The sequence below is a fragment of the Mercenaria mercenaria genome, chromosome 15, assembly GCF_021730395.1.
Source record: "Mercenaria mercenaria strain notata chromosome 15, MADL_Memer_1, whole genome shotgun sequence".
Classification (NCBI taxonomy): domain Eukaryota; kingdom Metazoa; phylum Mollusca; class Bivalvia; order Venerida; family Veneridae; genus Mercenaria; species Mercenaria mercenaria.
In genome coordinates this window covers 22,854,104-22,876,012 of record NC_069375.1, presented here as the reverse complement: position 1 = coordinate 22,876,012, position 21,909 = coordinate 22,854,104, and the positions used below count along the sequence as shown (strand labels likewise).

General features: G+C 34.2%; 1 protein-coding gene across 4 annotated transcripts in view; it reads left to right on the top strand.

Annotated features, from left to right (window-relative positions):
* LOC123548345 (neurogenic locus notch homolog protein 1-like) overlaps positions 1 to 21,909 on the top strand; it is a 39,009-nt gene that overhangs the window by 12,239 nt on the left and 4,861 nt on the right. The window contains exons 1-7 of one of the 4 annotated variants that reach the window (XM_045335550.2): positions 8,683 to 8,838; positions 18,535 to 18,651; positions 18,951 to 19,030; positions 19,872 to 19,970; positions 20,652 to 20,774; positions 21,125 to 21,298; positions 21,497 to 21,610. In XM_045335550.2, the coding sequence (XP_045191485.2) occupies positions 8,795 to 8,838; positions 18,535 to 18,651; positions 18,951 to 19,030; positions 19,872 to 19,970; positions 20,652 to 20,774; positions 21,125 to 21,298; positions 21,497 to 21,610 (751 nt within the window). In that variant the 5' untranslated portion in view covers positions 8,683 to 8,794. Of the gene's footprint in view, positions 1 to 524; positions 771 to 954; positions 1,153 to 1,934; positions 2,652 to 8,682; positions 8,839 to 18,534; positions 18,652 to 18,950; positions 19,031 to 19,871; positions 19,971 to 20,651; positions 20,775 to 21,124; positions 21,299 to 21,496; positions 21,611 to 21,909 lie in introns of those variants that run through there. The other 3 variants (XM_045335541.2, XM_053524772.1, XM_053524773.1) reach the window with 3 other exon arrangements.

Below are 21,909 nucleotides of genomic sequence, written 5' to 3'. Positions count from 1 at the left end.
TGGCCGAGTGGTTAAGGTCGCTGACTTCAAATCACTTACCCCTCATCGATGTGGGTTCGAGCCTCACTCGGGACGTTGAATTCTTAATGTGAGGAAGCCATCCAGCTGGCTTACGGAAGGTCGGTGGTTCTACCCAGGTGCCCGCTCGTGATGAAATAATACACGGAGGGGCACCTGGGGTCTTCCTCCACCATTAAAGCTGGAAATTCGCCATATGACCTATCATGTGTCGGTGCGACGTTGAATCCAACAAAAAAAAACACAACAAAAACTAGTTGTTTATCTTCACCCACATCAATTTACATAAGCTCAGTAATTGTTTGCAAGTAACGTATCTTCTTTTATTTTAAATATTCTGATATACTGAAAGACGTTTTCTTTGATGTTCACTTTCAGATACACCATGAGTGGAGTTTAAGTATAACAGAATCACGAGCTAGCCGATCTCTATGCGTTATTGATTTAAAATTTCATTACATAACTTTGCATGTTGCTAGTTGGTCAAATCAAAAGTTTTTTTGCAGATATTCAGCCACCAGTGCTGACTGGATGCAGTGAAGATGTTCACATAAATGCTACAGACCATACTGTACAATACAATTGGACAGAACCAACATTTACAGATCCTATGGGCTCTGACTTAAAAATTGTCTCTAACTACCCGAGTCCAGAATTTACTTTTCCTTGGGGAGATTACACTGTACAATATGTAGCAACAAAGACGTCTAATGGATTACAAACTGAATGTTCATTCCAGATCAAAGTGAGGCGTAAGTTTGGCTATTTGTAGAAAAAGCTTAAAACGAAAATTTGTAACAACTAAAATACGTGTACATCTGAATGATTCTTTCTTAATATGTGTTTTACAGTATACGCACGGATTACTGTATATTCCGATGTACTATGTTTATAACAAACAATCCTCATGTGCATATATTTTTGTTTTGTCAATAGCAACACCATGTGAGGAACTCAATGTCCCTGTTAATGGAGCACGGTTATGTAACGGCTGGAAGACGGATTATGGCAGGTTCTGTATGATTATGTGTCAGCAAAACTACACAATTGGTCCGTCCCAGAGTTATTACACATGGCACGTGTGTGGCGCCTCTGGCAATTGGATCGCCGCAAGTCCAGTACCTGACTGTTCAGGTAATTGAATACTTCATTAATATAACAAGGAGATCAAAGAGGCTGTATAAGTGCTCAAACTGGCTCATTTTCTGTAAGTTATTTAATGGAAACCTTGTATAAATATCGTAATCTAGCAACAAATTTTCCGCTTATTATATTTACTATCGGATGTCAAACTTCTCGAATGTAACACATGAATTTGCTTAACTTTTTTTCTCTTTGTTGAATTTTAAAAATAGATTATGTGTCTGTAATAAGTAGGTGTATAATATACTTCTCATTAAGGTTAAGTTTAACACTTTATGAAATGTAATTTTCTAAACATTTCGAAAGTTTTTATCTTTTTCTATTTATAAGATATAACAATCTGTACATTTCTGAGAGGGCTTGTTAACACCAATGTAACAAAACTGATAAATCATAGTCCTTATATTTACAGAAAGGTATTGTTCACTCAAGGGAACAAACGTCTAATTCATCATTAATTGTTTTACCAAGGGCGAACATCTAGGGTTGATGCACTGTATCCAGAACAATGTTCTTACTTAAAAAGTATTCTTTGCTTGAGGGAAACGTGTCGCAGAATTTAGAAATATGTCTTCAAACCAATTGTATGCCTTTATATGTGCAGTGGAGAAAAGGGATATTGTCTCCCGTTAATACCTATACAATATGGTGATAAAATTGAAATGAACAATTGTCTCTGATATTTGTTATGCAGTTATAACTTCGGGAAAAGGGAGAATTGTATAAACAATTTCTTAAATCATAACTAATTATTGTTGTTTATCTATTTATAGTTCCGGTGGCGTATGAGTACGAAGATGAATATTATCACCCGGAATATGCAGGCTATGTATATTCGTCTTCATGTGAGGACGATGCCACCAGAAACACATTACAGACACTGTACATAGATTATCTGAAAGGAACGGAGGGATTTTCGTCATTTTGCTCAACCTATGAAAGCGAATGTATAAAAGAAAATGTTGATGTAAAGTGTTGAATTAATACGTAATCCATCTACGAATATGTTAAAAAAAGAAATGTTGCTTCCAGCAGAATTCATTTTCAGACTGCACATTAAACGTAATTCAATTTATATGTTGTTCTTCCCATACATTTATGGAAAGCTTAACGTTTTAGGATGGGACACCAGCGGGTTGATAAATTACATAGATTGAAGTTAAAGCTTAAAAGAATCTGACTTTAAAAATAATTAAAATGCCAAATGCCCCAGCTAATGCTGCTGATTTATCATTATTACATGCATCTATACATGAAAATGGGGACTATGTATGTAAAGGCATGTTGGAACTTAGAACTGGACTTTTCCTAAAACGACTGTCCTGCCATTGCCTTTATTTCTTCACCAATCATATTATGACAGACTGTGTATGTGATTTTAAAGTATGGTTATAGGTAATCGAACACGCTAGCACCTTCATTGTGTATCAAATTGTATTAATATGTGCATATGTGTATACTACATTGTAAATATATCAGGTTTGATTATGTGCCATGTTAGAGTCATTTGCCCTTGACTTATCATGTCACCTTTCGTTATGTTTACACTTTAACACCAGTTCGTAATCAACCTAAATATGAATTTTAAAAATTTTTACCCGAAATATCTTAAGTAAGTTTGATCATATGCCATTGAAAAGTTTTGTATTTCGCTAAAATTAACGCTATAACGCTTGCATTTCTTCATCAATCATAGTTTAATTCACACAGAATGTGAATTTCTATAAAACTTGATACAGTTATTGCAAGATAATCCCAAGCTTTAAAAAATCTGTATATATATTCAACATTATAGTCTTGATGTATTTCAAAATTACATCTGTAGATGTTAGATAAAATCATTGACTTTACAGTTGCACATTTCACTTTACAGTTATAAAACGACTTCAAAAACAGTTCGAAAAAAGTTACAGCTGTGCAAAGCAAAGAGTTACAGCTATTATAATCAAAATATTTACAGCAGATAATATACATGGTACAGCTGTTGAAATGTTACAGGTTTTAAAAATAGTTTATTATTTTAGTGAACGAAAGCAGAGTTAAAAAATCTTTATTCTCTTGAATAGACCACAGTTACTACAAAACAGACTAGATTAATGATATAGGTAGGAATATGTTTACAGTTTAGCAATTGTAATATTCAAGCGCAATAAAATGGAAACTAGGCAAGAGATCCTGTAATTATTACCAGCTTAAAATGTTTTTGTAATTACGTAATGACTCCTTCGTTAAAATTTCAATATTTAGTTGTGATGTCTCTCTGAAACAAATTCCGCTAAAATACGTAAAAGATGGTGACAATACTCAAAAATATCTACCGCTTTAGTTGTCAGGTATTAAAGTTTTATAGCTGTAATTTTTGCCTGTATTTTAAAAACTGTATTTTTGAGATCTGAATGGTCTCGACTTTTGCGCTTGTCATTTAAAATGCATGTCTTTAACAGGCGTTTACTACGGTAAACAGGTCCTTATTTCACACAGGACGTGTCATTGATATAGCAAACTTGTTTTATTTCATTACTCGTCCGCTATAAATACATACATACACTAATATGGATCTGATTTAGCTAACCTCGCACCGAAATTACCAGAGATACCTGTTTGCAATGGTTCGAGTATTGTGTCTATTTCATTACTAATGTCCTTTAATTTATGATATTGGAGGGCATATTTAAGGCTAGCCCAGCCGCTTAGCTGAGTAAGTAGAGCGTAGAACTACGAATCACGGGGTCGTGAGTTCGATCCCCGGGCATATGTTTTCCGTGACGATTTGATAAAAGACATAGTGTTTTAAATAATTCATTCTCACCTATGATTCATTTGGAGAAGGTGGCAGTTACTTGCGGAGAACAGGTTTGTACTGGTACATAATTCAGGAACACTGGCTAGAGTAATTGCCTGACGTTGCACAACTGAAGTATTGTTAAAAATGGTGTTAAACCCAAAACAAACAAATATAACACGTTAATAAATGAGTAGCACAAAAAAGATATCCAAAAGTTAGTGTTACTTTAACTGTATAGAAAAGGAAGATGTACACAGCAAATGAAAGCAACATAATAAGAACACAAACTGTGAAGTAAAGTTATGTATCTTATCATATTTTTGACCGTCAACTGTACACTGTGTTGTTTTATTTTTCTGCTTATTTGTTCTTGCTTGTTTGTAGTTTTTGTAAATATGTAGTCAGATATAAAAAATATTCTCAGTTTTCAATATAACAGTAATACATATATATTGAAATTGAAAGTTGTATGTAAAATAATAACAAAATATGACCCCCTTATCTGTATTTACTGAAAATTCCACTCTCTCCCCATCACCTTTGATATATAACACCTGCCAGCAGCCTTGGACTAATCTTGCCTAAGTTTTGCTGAGTCGGACTTGGTGATTCAATAATGTTTGTTGACAGGACTTTAATATATTCTGTATTTAAATTGACAATTTCAGGAATTATTCAAATATCTTTCATTAGGAACTTTAATATTATGTCACCACTGTATCTATATTAAGCTACATTTAGATTTAGTTCTAACTGACAAAAATCAGCTTATCTTTTCCGGTCGTTACACCATATGCATATGACGAGAGTAAATGTGAGATTTATATAAGAAAATAACGTACAATAATTCCTTATCTGTAGAAAGTTTTAGAACATCCAATCCTATGGCATCGTATAACACAACCAAATAAAGTTACAACATACTCGGTCTTTTAGGTTAGTTCATAAGAGGCAATGAAATATGAAGCAGGCCGAACTGTTATACAGACCCATTAAGTGGACTCCCTGACCCTATATATCATAACAGAGTAAAAACTTGAATGAGTCCAAAGACAATAAAAGTGACTAGAGTGTTAAATATGAGACGTATCTTACCATCAAAAGGTTTGCTTAGTTTTTTATTCCTTTAATTACGTTAAATTTAATTTTAATAAATTAAGACGTTAGTTTATAATTTTCAAGTTTTAAAATGCTGCTCAATCTTACCATTATTATTCATAAAGCTTAATCCTTACCCTGGAAATATAGAAAATTATTTTTTGGTGATGGCGGAATTTGTTCGGGAGAGGGGTGGTGGTTTAACGGATATATGCTTTCAAGATAATTTTATCATATGAATCATCAATTTAGATTTTATATCGTAAGCTATATTACTGAGCCGTTCTTTTCAGAGCTGAATAATACTTTCATCATTATTGTATAGAAATCTCAAATTGTGCAGTTAGTTGTTTTTAGAAAAAAAGAACCTGACTCGACAAGCGGTATTACCGAGTCATGTGTATTTTATATACAAAATATACATCCTGATAAAAGAAATAAAAAAGACATTATTTCATTACAGTGTTTAAAAGCTGAGAAGCCAAACGCAAAGCTACTTGCACTTAAATACACAATATACATACATATGAGGACTGTTAAAAATTACGTAGACTTTTGCTTTCAAACGCCATCTTTTGTGTATAGTGCAATGTGAAATATATCGGTCAAATATTTTGTGTAACATTTTTGTTGATATTGGAAACGCGTAGAATGTTTTAATCACCATTGCTACGCATAACCGGACTGTTATCTGTTGATTGTATGATCATAATGACGTCAAATTAGCAGATATATCAGTAGAGAAATTGTCATGTGAGGTAATGCAATATATGTATCTTAAAGCTATAGAAAAAGTTTTCTTTCTCGTAGTTGTAGTCCTCAAAAAGTGTCTAAAATATAGCATAACATGGGTGGGTTAGGATTGCATAATCTTTGGCTTAAACTTGATTATCTTAAATACATGTAATGTTATTATTCCGTGTGGAAATTTCTTTCTAAAGTGTAAGTTTACCGTAGGAATGGAGGAATTGTATCCCACTTTAAAAGATTTTTCATCAGCGAATTTTAAATATGGTCGAATGTTAGTTATATATGGTCTCTCTATAACGGAGCCGACATGAATATTTGTTAATGAATACATCACATGTGCGTTTCCACTCCATTTACCAATAATAACACTCCAGTCTATAACCTAAACATTACAAACAGTTCTTGAGTTCAATTACTGCGACTTTAATAAACTTCTGATGTAGGCACTAACTCTTCGATTTTAACAGTATTGAGCATGATTTTTCCTCTTTCTAACAGATATATTAAACGATATCACGAACGTATATATCACTGCAAGTGTATTTAATAATAACAATTGGCAGTAATTATGGTTACTTACTCTCCTCGTAGAGTTCCATCTCTTACTTCCGTTAGGTTGTACGATTCCGGCACTCGTATCGACGGGTCGGTATTATGAAAGGATTTTTGTTTAAAAACAACGAAAATGGCCGAAGCCGTCGGATCCCTTAAAGACTTTTTACATTGATTTCTATTCAAATGTACTGGAAAGCTGAGAAACGGCTTTTGCAAAATAAAAACCAAAACAAAACTCTAAATAAAAGCTGTTTCCTTCGTGTATAACTGTTCAGTGGTACATCCGTAGATCAATCTTTCTGTTATGTTGCACATTAGCACACTTAAGGGGCAGATCACTAGCTTTTACAAAAAGACTAACCTTGTGTGAACATACTGCAGAAGTATTTTGATACATCAAAATGCATTCTCGTTTGTATTATTCATCACTTTGAAAGAGTCAACCAAAAAATAATAAATAAATAAATAAACACAGAAAATCAACCAATTGCTGTTACTTTCATAACATTCATTTTAAAGATATGCTGGAAACGTTTCAGCTGCGGTAGATTCCTGAAACATTGTCTAACAATAAACGAAATGTAAACAATTTATTTTTAGGAAATGTTAATTTCATTTAATTCGCCTTTTCCATATTATTTTCCAATACATCAGCAACCGCTGGAGGGGTCATGTTGAAATTTCCCATATTTCAGTCGGTCCGTTTTTCTCTTTCTTCCCTTTGCCCGTTTGGCGTAGTTCATAAGGCAAGCCACATTCTATATCAAAGGAACTTTAATTTATTACCTAACCGAATCATGTTTGTATAATATTACTGATATGGAATCTGCAGACATTTTTTTCAGACATTTATATGTGGCCAGTGTTTGACAGCGTCTTACTTAACGTAATAAATGGAAAACTGGTAGATATATATTTTCAGCCACTGCTGAAGTAATAACTTTTCCGCAAACTCGTAACCATTTTCAGGCGGATAACAATCATTGAAATATGACTGCATACCTTTTGCTTTAAGAATCAGTATATAACGAGACTACTTCCACTGTATTCAAATCATACATATATCTTATAATACTATGTGCACTATGTTTTTTGTAAATACTTGTCGTCTGCTTTTTACCTCATTTGAGGTATATGAAAGGCAGAGACAATTCTATTAAAGAAAATATTTAAAGTTTCAATCATTATTTCTGATCCTCTGGGATAACGGATAAGACATACAATAGACTTCGCTGTGAACCAATACTATGGGCGTGATCGATGTACATATTGCATTACCTCACATGAAAATACTAAATGACACCTTATCTGATATTTCGGTGGTTTGTTGTGTTTTCTGCAGTCCAATAACCTTCGATAGATAGGATAAAGCCTTCAAATGCGCATTAAAGAGCGAACGCATATGTTCAATGGTAATACGTACGAATACAAAACCAGAGATCGTGAGTTCGAGCCCCTCCCCCCCCCCCAACCCCCAACTTTATCAATAATTTCTAATGATTGGATAAGAGTCCGTTTGTAGGTGGAACGCTAGAAAACAAGAGAACTTGTCCCCCTTCCTCCTTTACTAACCCCTACCCCTTCCTCCCCCTTTTTCTATATGTTGCATAAAATAGAAATGTACTTGTTGGATTTTTGAAACAACCCGTCTATAATATTTTTCCGTTACAGCTTCTTTTTGTTGTGGGCCTACTTTGTAAATGTGTGGCTGTGAGGCTTTGTTTGACGTGCTCTGTGCTTCCGAGAAATCTACCCTTACCTGTCATCTTTTGTCAAAACGCATCTTTTATATCTTGGACTATCCCCAACATTCTTCCAGAGGAGTCGCCTATATGTGCTACCGGAGGCCACTATGAATTAGCTTTAATACACGCAAATCTGATTCGCCATTTGGGTTCATGAAATCCATTCACGGTTCCGCTTAAATCAGTCTTACAGAGCGTGTCTGACATCAACAGACATCTTGTCTAATTATTAATGTAGTCGTATCACCACTTAACAAAGAATTAAAATAAACATAAGAAAACAGACCAGCTGTCGTTAATTAAAATTCAGTGTTTAATTAAAGTCTATTCAGAGTGGACAAACCGAGTTTTGTAAACCTTGAAATGCGATGCTTCTGAATTTGCAGTATAATTAACCTTTCCTAAAATGTAACATTTAGCTACTTTGTTTCTAAATAGGTAATGTATTATATTTTATGCTTCCCTTGAATTGAATAGATAAATAATTTATTCAGGTTAAACTTATGTGAGATCTTTATTCAGTTTAAGGAAGTAAATTTCTTTTCAAACTGCGCATATGACTTGTTCTTATTTATAAATAAGCTCATAATAAAGAAAAAAACTTGCCCAAGTGTTCTGTCAATAAAACGAGCTTTTCTTTCATTTAAACCAAATCGTAAAAGGAGAACATAAAACAATTGGAAATTATACATATAACATAATGAAACCGTTGATGTGGATTATGATTTTGGGATTATCATTCAGGTAATAAAACACTATAAATAATTGTTCCAAGTTTATTCATGTGTGTGAAACCATGGCGTTTCGAATATCGTAATAAAAAATTATCGTCTTCACATCGAAGGGGCGATGACACGATTACTCGATGCGATGAGGTGATACATGTAGCAAAAGTGCGATATATTACAAGGGCGTAGCGTGATCAGTTTCTCAAGCGGAGAGTGTGGGGGAGGGAAGGGTGGCTTCTGGTGACTTTTCTAACCAAAACTATTTTGAACAAACTATTCACAAACGGATCGGAATGTAAAGAAAGGTTTATATAAGTTGATGAACGTTACAAATCGGGATCGGGGAGAGGGGTGGGGGTTGGCATTTTGGAAGGACTTGGACTAGGCTGTTTATTTATTCAGGACGAAATTTGTTATTCACAAATTAAGCAGCATGAGCTCTTTTTCCAAACTTATTTGTTGTATACAAAATTTGCACTCACTATACATTTTATATGGAAAGACAAAAGCATTAATTGTCGTATAAACAACATTGCAGTAATAATATCAATGACAGCCATTTCCGCGAGATTGCACGCGTAATCTGACGTCCTTCACTAAAACATGAACATGACCTCGTTCCAAAAATTCTTTCAAAATTGGACGCCAAACTTTTCAAAAAGAACACTTAACTATAGCTTTTACCTATTTTTCTGACGTCAAAGATCACAATTGAATCGACACGACTGTATAAATTTTCACTTGAGTTAAAAATATTTTCAATAAAAACCAGGAACTGTATTTTTATCCGAAGGCGAATTATAGTTGAACGTGGACTGGTCTTTTTTACTGTTCTGTTACAAGATTACAAAAAGATCGATATCTTGACGTTTATTTTGATTTTCTGATACTCCTGGAAAGCAAATCAGTTATTTTTGTAGCAGTCGTTAAATGTAAATATAAGAATTGAATGCTACTTTTGTGTATAGTTATGGCGTTGTCTGTCCGTCCGTCCTTCCCTCCGTCCGTGCGTCCGTCCGTCTGTCCGGAGCCACATCTAGGAAGCGGTTGGGAATATTTAAATAAAACACACTTCATATACATGTTCACCACTATGGGGTTATGCGGCACGTCAAGTTTCAGTCAGATTGGCCAAGTAAGATTAGAGTTATGGCCCTTAGAAGTTTCTAGTGTTAACTATATAGGGTACTATAAATATGGCAATTTCTGCTTAATAACTTGTGATAAATTTGACCTAGAACTATGAAGCGTAAACTGAATTTAGATCACCATAATGTGGTAGTGCACACACAATTTCGTCAGGATCTCTTTAAAAACTTCACAGTTATTGCCTTTTAATTGTTTAAAAATCCACATATTTGTACAAAAGTAACGATTTTACTAGTGTTGGACAATTGCCATCAAGAAGATTGTTCTTAAATTATAACAATGTCAAGGACGAAGACAACAGCATACTTATATGATATGACATTGTCCCTACTTCCATTTCCACTCCTGATCAGTTTTTTATTGCTTCTATGGAGTTTTTAGCCTTTTTCATTTTTTATTTTTGGATTTTATATGTTACTCAGCCAATCGCGAGTAACCGAGTATGCCACGCTACGCGCATGTATTACGCCCTAGCATCGTGTTTATCGCATCTTCCCATCGTAATCTTAAAAATATACAGATAGAGATGGCGAACAAAAGAACAATTGCCTTAACGGAACACTATGGAACAGCGCAAGTTTTATGAGCTTGATGTCTGTTGATAAACTGTTAGAAAGTATTTTATAACTGAAATCACTGGGTAAATATGAAACTCATTTTTATTGTCTAAGAGTACAAGCTGTGTAATCTGTCTTTTCTGAGTTACATAGTTGGAATTAAAGGCTTATGATAATAACAAAAACACATGTGTACGGAAGAGCACGTTATTCATTAAGTCTTTTTAAATACTAAGTCGAAACTTAGTAACACGAAATTTCCAGTTACTCACATAAAATATCGAGTAGTTAAGGCAAACTTTAGACTTACTTACCTCGAAACTTAGCATCTTGCCCGTTATCAGCAAATTTGGACGTCTGTCTGTCTAACGCCAAAAATGTTAATGATCTTTTTTTACTGACTCTTCGATTGGATCCATCTGCATTCAATACAATCACATGATCCAAATTGACGTCCATGTATTGTACCAGAAATGTAGGGACTAAAGCATATACTACCATGCATCAATGTATGTATGACCTAGTCTCTAGAGCTGCTCCAGATTTCAAACTGTATCCAGGATATATACATATACAGATAAAATATGTTCCTGTTATAGGCGCTCGAACTAAGTCAAAAATCTTCCAGATATGATCAAAATATTGAAAAGTTCTATGATCGATCACTACCCGGTCACCTTCTATGACCTCTCCTCAAAATCTAACGCTACCCAAGTACCTGATTTTTGTTGGATTCATTACAGTATTTAAGAAGGGTATGCCTATATATACTTATAAATAGTCAAGGATCTATCATATGGGCTCAGACTGGTTCGAAAGCCTTCCAGACTTAATAATGGTTAAAATAGTGGTATTTTTAAGAGTAAACGCTGTCCGGGCATTTTATACGACCATGTAAGGTTACCAGAATGATACACAAGGTAGAACTCTATACTGTGGCAGTTAGTACCTCAAACTTTCGAGTTTTTAAGTCGAAAATTCGAGATACGTTACACGATATTTTGAGATAAGTAAGTCGAACTTTCGACTTAGTTACTCAAAGTTTCGAGATAATTCTTTCGAGATTTCGAGTTAATAAATAAGATACACATGACACTAATCCTCTGTCGTAGATTACAAATTAATAAAATATTTGATATCCACTTCATATCTGATTTACTGATAATTATTGTATTTGTTATCAAGGCACATTAGCAGTAATATATACAAGATTTTGTCACACCGACACAAAATATATAATGGGTCATATGCAGACTTTTCAGCATTTTAGCTCGACTATACGAAGTATGTAGAGCTATCCTACTCGGCCCGGCGTCGGCGTCCTTCCGCGTCCGAACTTTGGTTAAAGTTTTGATGCACTTTCTCTTTATCTCTGTTATTACTTGATGGATCTGCTTCAAACTTAAAATAGTTGTTCCTCATCATCACCCACATCATATGGCACATGGGTCTTAACTCTAGCAACAATATTTCATGAATTATCTCCCTTTTTACTTAGAATTTCAGGTTAAAGTTTTGGTGCACTTTCACTTAATCTCAGTTACTACTAAATGGATTTGATTCAAAATTAAAAGAGTTGTTCCACATCATCACCCACATCATATGACACAAGGTCCATAACTCTGACACCAATTTTTCATGAATTATGTTCCCTTTTTGCTTAGAAATTTATGCTAATTTTGATGCATTTTCACTATATCTCTGATATTTCACAAGGGGTTTGATTCAAACTTAAACTAATTGTTCATCATCACCACCTACATCATTTGACACAAGGGCCATAACTGTGACACCTGTATTTTATGAGTTATCCCCCTTTTGTACTTAAAATTTTAGGTTAAAATTTTAAAACACTCTCACTTTATCTCTGTTATTACCAAATGGATTTGATTCAAACTTAGAATACTTGTACTACATCATCATCCACATCATATAATACAAGGGCCATAACTCTTCCACCAATATTTCATGAATTATGCCCCCTATTTACTTAGAATTTCAGGTTAAGTGTGGTGCACTTTCACTATATCTTTGTCATTACTTAATGTATTTGATTAAAACTTAAATAAGTTTTTCCAGATCCTCATCCTCATCATATGGCACAAGGTCAGTCACTCTGGCACAAATGTTTTATGAGTTATATCCCCTTTTAACTTAGAATTAGTTTTTTAATTTTGATGCTTTTTATATCTCTGCTGTTACTAAATGGATTTAATCAAACTTAAAATGGTTGTTCCACATCATCACTCACATCATACAACACAACTTCGATAATGCCAGCACCAGTACGTTCTGAGTTATGCCCTCCTTTTAATAATAGAATTTCCAGTTCAGTTGCGATGCACTTTTGCTGTATCTCCAGCATTACTAAACAGATTTGATTAAAACTTTTAAAATAGTTGTTCAGAATTATTAGCCGCATGATATGACACATGGTGCATTACTTTTGCAAAAGTTTTCCATGAGTAATGTTCCTTTTATACTGATATCTTCATTCAGATTTGAATCATTAAACACCAGCTTCCTCAGATGTACCCAATTTCGCAATCCGGCATCGAAATAGTCGAGCGCGCTGTCTCCTGTGACAGCTCTTGTTTTTTTACTTTCCATCATTTCCATATGGTTGTGGAAGACCCCGTGTGCACTTCCGGGAATTATTTCAGCACGGGTGGGCTTCTGAGTAAAAACCATCGATCTTCCTTAAGCCCGCTCACGGGATGGCTTCATCACATGAAAGAATTCTACACCCAGAACGAGGTTTCGAACCTACAACGACCGGTGGGAGAGGGGGGGGGGGGGGGGTGGTGAGTGATTCGAAGTCTAAACCACGGAACAACGGAGGCATATTGAACAAGACAAAAAGCATCATGCATATAGATATTTAAATCCTGAAATTTTTAGAAAACTGAATGAACAAATATACTTTTGATAAATGGCATTATTTATGGTAACACTTAGAATATGAATGACACGACATTGAATAACAATATCAAAGATACAATAAGAATAACGAAATATAGAATAACAATAATGACTTTTACCATAAGAATATCGAACATACAATAAGAATAACGACATTTACAATAACAATGGTAAGACTTAGAATATGAATGACACGACATTGAATAACAATATCAAAGATACAATAACAATAATGAAACATAGAATAACAATAATGACTTTTACCATAAGAATATCGAACCTACCATAAAAATAACGACATATACAATAACAATAGCAAATCTTAGAATATGAATGACACGACATTGAATAACGATAACAAACATACAATAATAATAACATACATATATAATTTAGCAACGTTTGATATGCCATAATTATTCTTCTGTTCTGAATTTATTATTCAGAAGTATCATATCTAAAATTAATTTCAGGTGTACAAATATGATAATTAACTGGACGTTACATAATACCATTGTACAATACCGAATGCAAGTTTAACTTTCTTCATACAATGAAACCGGAAGGAAACTGAATCGAAAAAAAAAGAATTGCACTATTTTACAAGTACACCCAAACCGAGACCAAACTAGAAACAAAACATATAATACTCGTATTCGGTAACGTATGAAAAATATGTCACATGTTTTGGCACAAAAGAATGCACTATTTTACAAGTACCCCGAAACCGAAACAAAGTTAAATGAAAACATACACGTATTCGGTCAAGTATGAAAAAAGGTCACATGTTTTGGCACTAGCTTATCGACTGCGATATTAGGTAAAGAAAAATAGTCAAGGATCATGAAATTCCTAAACAAGTTTATAGTGTCCTTCAAAATACGTCTCTCCGTACATGTATACCGTTTTACGCCTTTGTATCAATGATTAAAATATTCAAACAGTAGCAATCATTATTATCACTTCACACATATTTCTTTATGATACGTTATCATGTTACACAATTTTACCCAAAATTCTGTTCTGATCAAATGTCGGCACATATTTTCGGAATCGGTTTCGTTTCCGGGTCACGACATTTAATTAAACTCATTTGTATAATTTATTGTGTTGTTGTGGTGTTTAGTGTCTGAACTTAGTAAAAAGATCACTGTTAGTATCTAAGTAAAAGTATAGATGAATCCATTTCATCGATTTTGATAAAGTACACTACTGAAAATGAATGGATTTGACGTGGTATTTTAATTACAAATTATGCAAAAGTATTTAAATGACTAATAAATTCAGTTATTTCAATAACAATATTCAAAATACTGTGTCACCATAAATTGACATAAATACAATCCGTGTAACAGATAAAAAATGAATAAATAACATTGTGCGTTAAATTTGATATGCATTTTAATGATTGATGATAACAGTTGCAACACAATACTGGTTTATATCTTCAAAGCTCTCAGACGTGTTCATTTAGTTCAAGGCCAGCCATGATATGATATCTTAAACACTCGGTGCACAATATCATTTTACACAATATTTTTTTATGTAGTTTGTAAAGTAAGTAAAATGAGACTTCTGTTAAGCTGTGACCAAGTTATGAGATTAACAATTTCAAGCATATAAATTTTATAATCAATTTGTCCATTGAAATTAGAAATCATTATGCACCAAGAGTTAATTAGGTATTTCTCTTTCAACAGTCTTTGATCTGTAATTTTCAAAACAATTACACGCTACAGTAAAATTGTTGTTAGTTGAAATATACACATAGCGAATTCTAACGTCCTTTTTAATGTTTTGGCAATATCTTTGGTATGATAAATAGTATATTTATGAATTTTCTTACAAGTGTAGAAAAAATATATTTTAAAGGTATATTAAAATTTCAAGGAAATCAAATAATGCAATGATGTCATTTCATTAATTTGACGGCCTAAATACCTTTTATCCCCCGCCGAAATGGTTATGGCGTTGTCCGTCCGTCCGTCCTTCCCTCCGTCTTTCCATCCGTCCGTCTGTCCGGAGCCATATCTAGGAAATGGTTGGGAATATTTAAATAAAAAAAACTTTATATACATGTTCACCACTATGGGGTTATGCGGCCCGTCAAGTTTCAGTCAGATTGCCCAAGTAAGATTAGAGTTATGGCCCATAGAAGTTTCTAGTGTTACCTATATAGGGTACTATAAATATGGCAATCTCTGCTTCATAACTTGTGAAAAATTTGACCTAGAACTATGCAACTTAAACCGAATTTAGATCACCATAATGTGGTAGTGCACACACAATTGCGTCTGGATCTCTTTAGTAACTTAACAGTTATTGCCCTTTACTTGTTTAAAATTCCACATATTTGTACAATGTAACAATTATAACAAACTAACCAATTGGTAGAATTTCATTAAACTTCTTTCATATTTTTCCCTTAACATTTATTGTGAACATATGAAGTTGTGTACCCACACCTGGTCACTCCCAACGTCTTGGTCACTCCCCTCCCCTCCGAAATATTTTTTTCCTTTATTTTTTTTTCAAACGTTCCATGAATATTTATCAACTTGAAATGTTGTACCCTGCCCCTATCTGGCTCCTCTACCCAGTCACTCCCACCACCCCGATCATGCATCCCCCCCCCCCCCCCCCACACACACACAAACAGTTTTTTCCTTCATTTTTTATTTTCCATCAATATTTATTACCAACATATGTAGAAGTTTTGTACCCTCACCCTGTCACCCCATCCCCCTCACCCCCCCCCCCCCCACCCCTCAAAAAAACTTTTTTTTTCATTCCTGTTTTAAATATTACAAGAATATTTATCAGCATGTCAAGTTGTAACCTGGTGACACCAAGTCACCCACTCCTCAGCCCCGCCACTACCCACATTCCAGATTTTTTACTTGATTGTGCTCTCTTTAAATGACATTCTGTTCTTTATTAAGTTCAAATGTACATGTTAAACAGCGACACTTTGTGTCAAACTACTCGAATACAATATTTCGTTCTAGTTACACTTCAAGCTCTCATTTCAAATAACTCCATATAATTCTAAAAGCTAACCGTATTACAGTAAACATATTCCATTCCAAATAATTTCATTAGTCAGTATCAAAACGTAACATACATTTATTATGTACACTTAAAACATTTGTTTTCTGTTTAATTGATCCTGACTAATGAAATTATTTGCTTCTTAGTAACATTCTTAACGTTTTGCCGGATATATTTCTTTGCCATTCCTCACCACAAACCAATTCGGCGGGGTCGAATTAGCTTGAGTGTATTTCATTCCTGCCTTATTATTATTTTTTTGAGGAGGGAGGGGGGCTGGGGGTGGGGGTAGGGGAAGGAGGGGATTAAATATAGAGCCTATATTTACCGGTACACTGCCTTTTCATCCTTTTCATTTTTCGTTGACATTCTTCGTCGTTGGTTGTCTTTGTTATTTTTCGTCGTCGTTGGTATTCTTCCAAAAGTTTTTTTTCAGCTGCACTCAAGGGTTGTGGTGCCACTGTGGATAGAGCAACATGTTGTTCTGTTTAGTTTTCTTCATGTATTTTAAAAACCATTTAGACGTTATACAGACGTTCTGGCAAGAAGATTAAAAATATCCTTTGAAAGGAAGAATTGACATGGAGGACTAAACTGCGTGGCAGCTTGCGATTTGAACACGAATACACGGACATCCTTAATATTCAGAATCAAATGAATTATACTTTTAGGAAACTGTTTTATTGTATTTAACTAAGTTTGTTATGCAAAATGGAGTGCATTGCAAAACTGTGGTTACAGTCACTTAATACAGTAAGTTCTTCTACGACGAATGCATTATTAAATGTTTTTACAGTTAACCCTTGTCCGTGAGACGAACTCGCTCAAGATGTCTACTATGTTGATGACGTAGTTATATGACGTCACCTGTTTACAAACCATGTTGCAATTAGTTTGGATTGCCTGCTGATGGTATTAAAGACGCGAATCCTTGATTGTCCTGTGGAATTATGTTATTATCCTCAATGTGGATATTAAACTCTAATTCTTGCACACTGTACTGACCTTTCCGGTGATTTTACCCAAGCCGGAAAACTCCAGCTGGCATCCACCATGCCAATTGACCCTCGTGCTCTTAATGTCTACTAAAGATTCACGCATTGCTTAAATTTGTATGTAAAATGCGATTAAAATCAAATACCTTAATACTTGCTCTTCATTATATATAGTATCTTTCTCGATTCGAAATGAATAAGTAACCGAACGCTACAAATGACAAAACTAAACCGGAACTTAGTTGTTTGCGTCATTCAAATGACATGACGTCACTTCTGTTTACGGACGTTAAGTTCTCGTGCTTTGTTTAAGTACGCTACAATATGAAAGAGTGCTACAAAGAGAGTATTTCATTTCACTGTTTTAGTCTATAATTTGTAAAATACAGTATGTAAGAAAAATAATCTGACACTGGTTTTATATGCAGATTGGAATATCCGGCTCTCGGGTAACTCTTTTAGCGGTAACTCGGCAGAGCCTCGTTACGGCCAAAACAGTTGCCCTCGAACCGAATATTCCCATCTGTATCTACAACCAGTGACAGATTATTATATTATTGCTGAATTTGAATATAAAGAAGATAAAAGAGAAATATAATAAAATAATTGTTAGTTCATATTCTATAACACACTAGTCAATAATTGTATACTCTGTTTAGGCTGGAAGCATTATATATGTTCAACTGCTGAATTTATGCTGTTGTTGTTGCCGTTGTTGTTCTTGTTGTTGTCATTGTACATTGGAAGACATTTTTTGAAAATTTTACAACTTTTAAAAACTGGGCTGCGAAAAAGTAGCAATGCATCACTCGATTCCGTTTAAATTATAACAACACATGTTTACTAAATGTCTAAACATTGTCATAATTGTGTTATAATTCATATGAAAGATATTTTCAAAATATCGAGTGGGCGTTAAAAGTTTTGTAAAGTACATATGTTGTCTCTGCAGAGATGTTCAGATACTAATCATTTGTAATGCTGGTGGTTTTATCTTTTTTACTGTTTGAAAAGAATATATGCTTTCCATTATTTTAGAGATGTGTATTCAGGCTACTGCCCACAGAGAACCACATGTTCGACGACATGTTACACATCTAGCAGATACTATACATCTTGTGGATTTCTTTGGTTGTCAAGATGCACAAAATATAGGTACCATACTCTTATTCCAGTAAATAAAGTACGGAATATTTGCTTGAAGCTTACAATTCACTGTATTAATACAATTTTAAATATTTTAAGTTGTGCTTTCCATAATCATGCAATACTGTATGCATAGTTACCAAATTGGAATTTATTAGGGTCATTGAATGTCTCTATACCAATAATATAATAATTGCTTAGTCCTGTTGTATAAATATTAAATGTCGATAATCACAGTAATAAATGCTCGGGACCTTCAAGGAATAGTTAATTCCTAATTGTATTTCACTGGTAGCAATATGTTACAGGTATCGATCTTATAGCTGCTATGAGACATGTTACCAGCAAGCGTGTTGTACAGGCTATACTGGAAGTAGTTGTAACACACGTAGGTATTTCATGGTTTATAGAATATATGGTTTGTTCTGTATTTTAATGTCTAAGGTGTAATAATTTAGGACAGTCCAATCTCCAAACAGTCTAGCCGTACACTTTAGAATTTCCATGAGAGAAATCGTATCGTCCAACGACCTAGATTGTAGCGATTTAAGGTCGGCGATTAATCTTAAGTGGGGAATGTGTGTTCCATATTTTCATGCAACACACCGTATGGTTAATCGTACGATTTATTTTATATTTTGTTTTGAAACACCGACACGTCATGCGATATAACAGAATATAGAAATACTCCAAGTTCTTTCCGAAAGCCTGAATGCATGAATATGTGGGCTTTTTATCAGGCCATGTGGCGGCCCGTGGTGCTTTTTTTTTTTTTGGATGTTAAGGTCCATATGATCAATTATTTTCACGTGTAGAATAAAACCTTTATTAACTTTTAATTTCATGATAAAAAGAGAAAAGAATAAAATAATAAAGTTTGTGCACTGCTCTGCTTGAAAGACCCCCTCCCCATACCGAAAGTCTGAATACACGATCTTGTTGGTTGTTAATTCATGTATACATACAGACAACCCATCACTCACATTGCGTGTAAGTGAAGCATCCGTATCACGAAAGCCTTTCCACCAGATATACAAAAGAAAACTTACCTTTCAACGGCAAAAGTAAATTTCTTGGAAAGTTGAATATAAATGAATTATATGCATTGTGTGTAGTGTATTTCTATTCTTATGCTCAGCAACATGACAAATGTTATATAGAATATCATGTATCTTCCCTGTAGTGTTCCAAAATGTTTAGAATTTTTGAGATGTTTTCTCTTAATATAGCTCTCTGTGATGGCTCGATGTCCTGTCCAAACGGCGGTACATGCCGATCTCCTGATTACTGTGTATGTCCAACTGGATTTTCCGCCCCCCTTTGCAGTGGTAAGCATACATGCATGTCAAAACATTAAAGAGGGTTATACATCCCATTTAAATTACAAAGCGATCATCTCGCTTTGCTTTATTGTATTGTTGTTTCCTTAACCATTAGCCTGCCGGCGGAAGTGATCCTGTCTTTGCGACCAGTGCAGATTCAGATCATTCAGTCAGTTAATTTTCAGTAAACACCTCTTCAAATGATAAATGGTATTGCCCAGATTGAACGATGGACCAGTCCATTTTAGAAATTCAGCAGGCTAAAGGTTAATAAATTGCTCTTTCTGACCGCTGTCACAATATTAGTCTGTCTCAAGGGTACATCTTAGAATATTAGAATAATTTTTAACTGAAGATAGAATAAGCTACGTTTGTACTAACCTAGATTTAAGACAATGAGTAAAAATGTGTTCCTATTATATTTCAGAATCATTTGTGATCATTCTCTTCGAACAATTCTCGCGACTGAGATTTTATTGCAAATACTTAAAGAAGATTTTTCTTTTATTTTACCCCTCGTTATACAACACACTTTTACTAAAAAAGTAATTGGTCCAATTGCAATTTATTATGGTTCGATTTAGTTTTGGACCGATAATTTCAAATTATATTGCGTTTACCACAGCATGTACCTACAAAATAGCAAATAAAGGTCAAAAGAAATAGTCTTGCTTACATACTTTCTAGACATAGACGAGTGTTCAGGCACTTCACACGGATGTCAGCATGACTGTAGAAACACAGCTGGATCTTACGATTGTACATGTCGGGCTGGATATGTACGAAGCTATGACCTCAAGACATGTATTGGTACGTACACTGCATACTTTTTCTAGAAATACATGTATCATATTGGAAACATTGCTTCTGATGTTAGCTGTAACAACGTGAAAAGTGAACTTTCAATAGTTAAACATCATTTTCTCAGCTGTATTTTATTCTTTAAGAGAAAAGGGAAGGAATCACTTTCAACAATTAAAACTGTTTGACATTAAATAACCTTTCAACTTAAAATGATACTAAAAAGTGTCTATGTACATGAAACAGTAGTTTATAAAATAATAGGAGATTACTATTACTAAATAATAATCTTTGGAATTCATATCATTAATTTATTAGTAGGTTTTAATATCAAAATAAAGAAAAATGTTTCTAACCAGTGGACTGTGGTCATCCTGGCGATATCAATAACGGTAGAGTGTCCGTTTCGTCAACATTATCCGGTGGTCCGGCTACTTATACATGTAACACTGACTACAGCATGACGAGTGGAGACAGGGTGAGATATTGCCAGAACGACTTCACGTGGAGCGGCACAGAACCAACCTGCATCTGTAAGTTTAATTCAAGAGAAATCCTTTTGAAATTAAATTTAGACGTGTTGAACTGTACCAACTTCTGGCATATTAAATGTATAACTAAATTAAATAGGCTGCTGACTTTCATCCATTTTTTTATGGCCAAATAGAAAGAAGCGTACTTCCATTTAATACCTTTTTAAGATGGTTATTCACCTTTATTTTTTCATTCAGTTTCCAACCACTGCAACAGTTCACCATGTAGAAACGGAGCAACATGTGTTAATTTCGTCGGTGGCTTCCGGTGTACCTGTAGTCAGTGGTGGAGCGGACAGATTTGTGAGACTGGTAATTTATTTTATAAGAGATGTATCAGTAACATTAGTCATATACCAGATATAAATAGCGACAACAGCAATAAGTCATATACCAACAGTAACAACAACCATATGTCATACATCAAGAGTAACAACAACATGTGTCATATAACAACAGTAAAACTATAGTATAACAGATATCAACAGTAACAACAACCATATGTCACATATCAACAGTAACACTATGATATAACAGATATCAACAGTAACAACAATCATGTGTTATATATCAACTGTAACACAATAACAATGTATTACATATCAACAGTG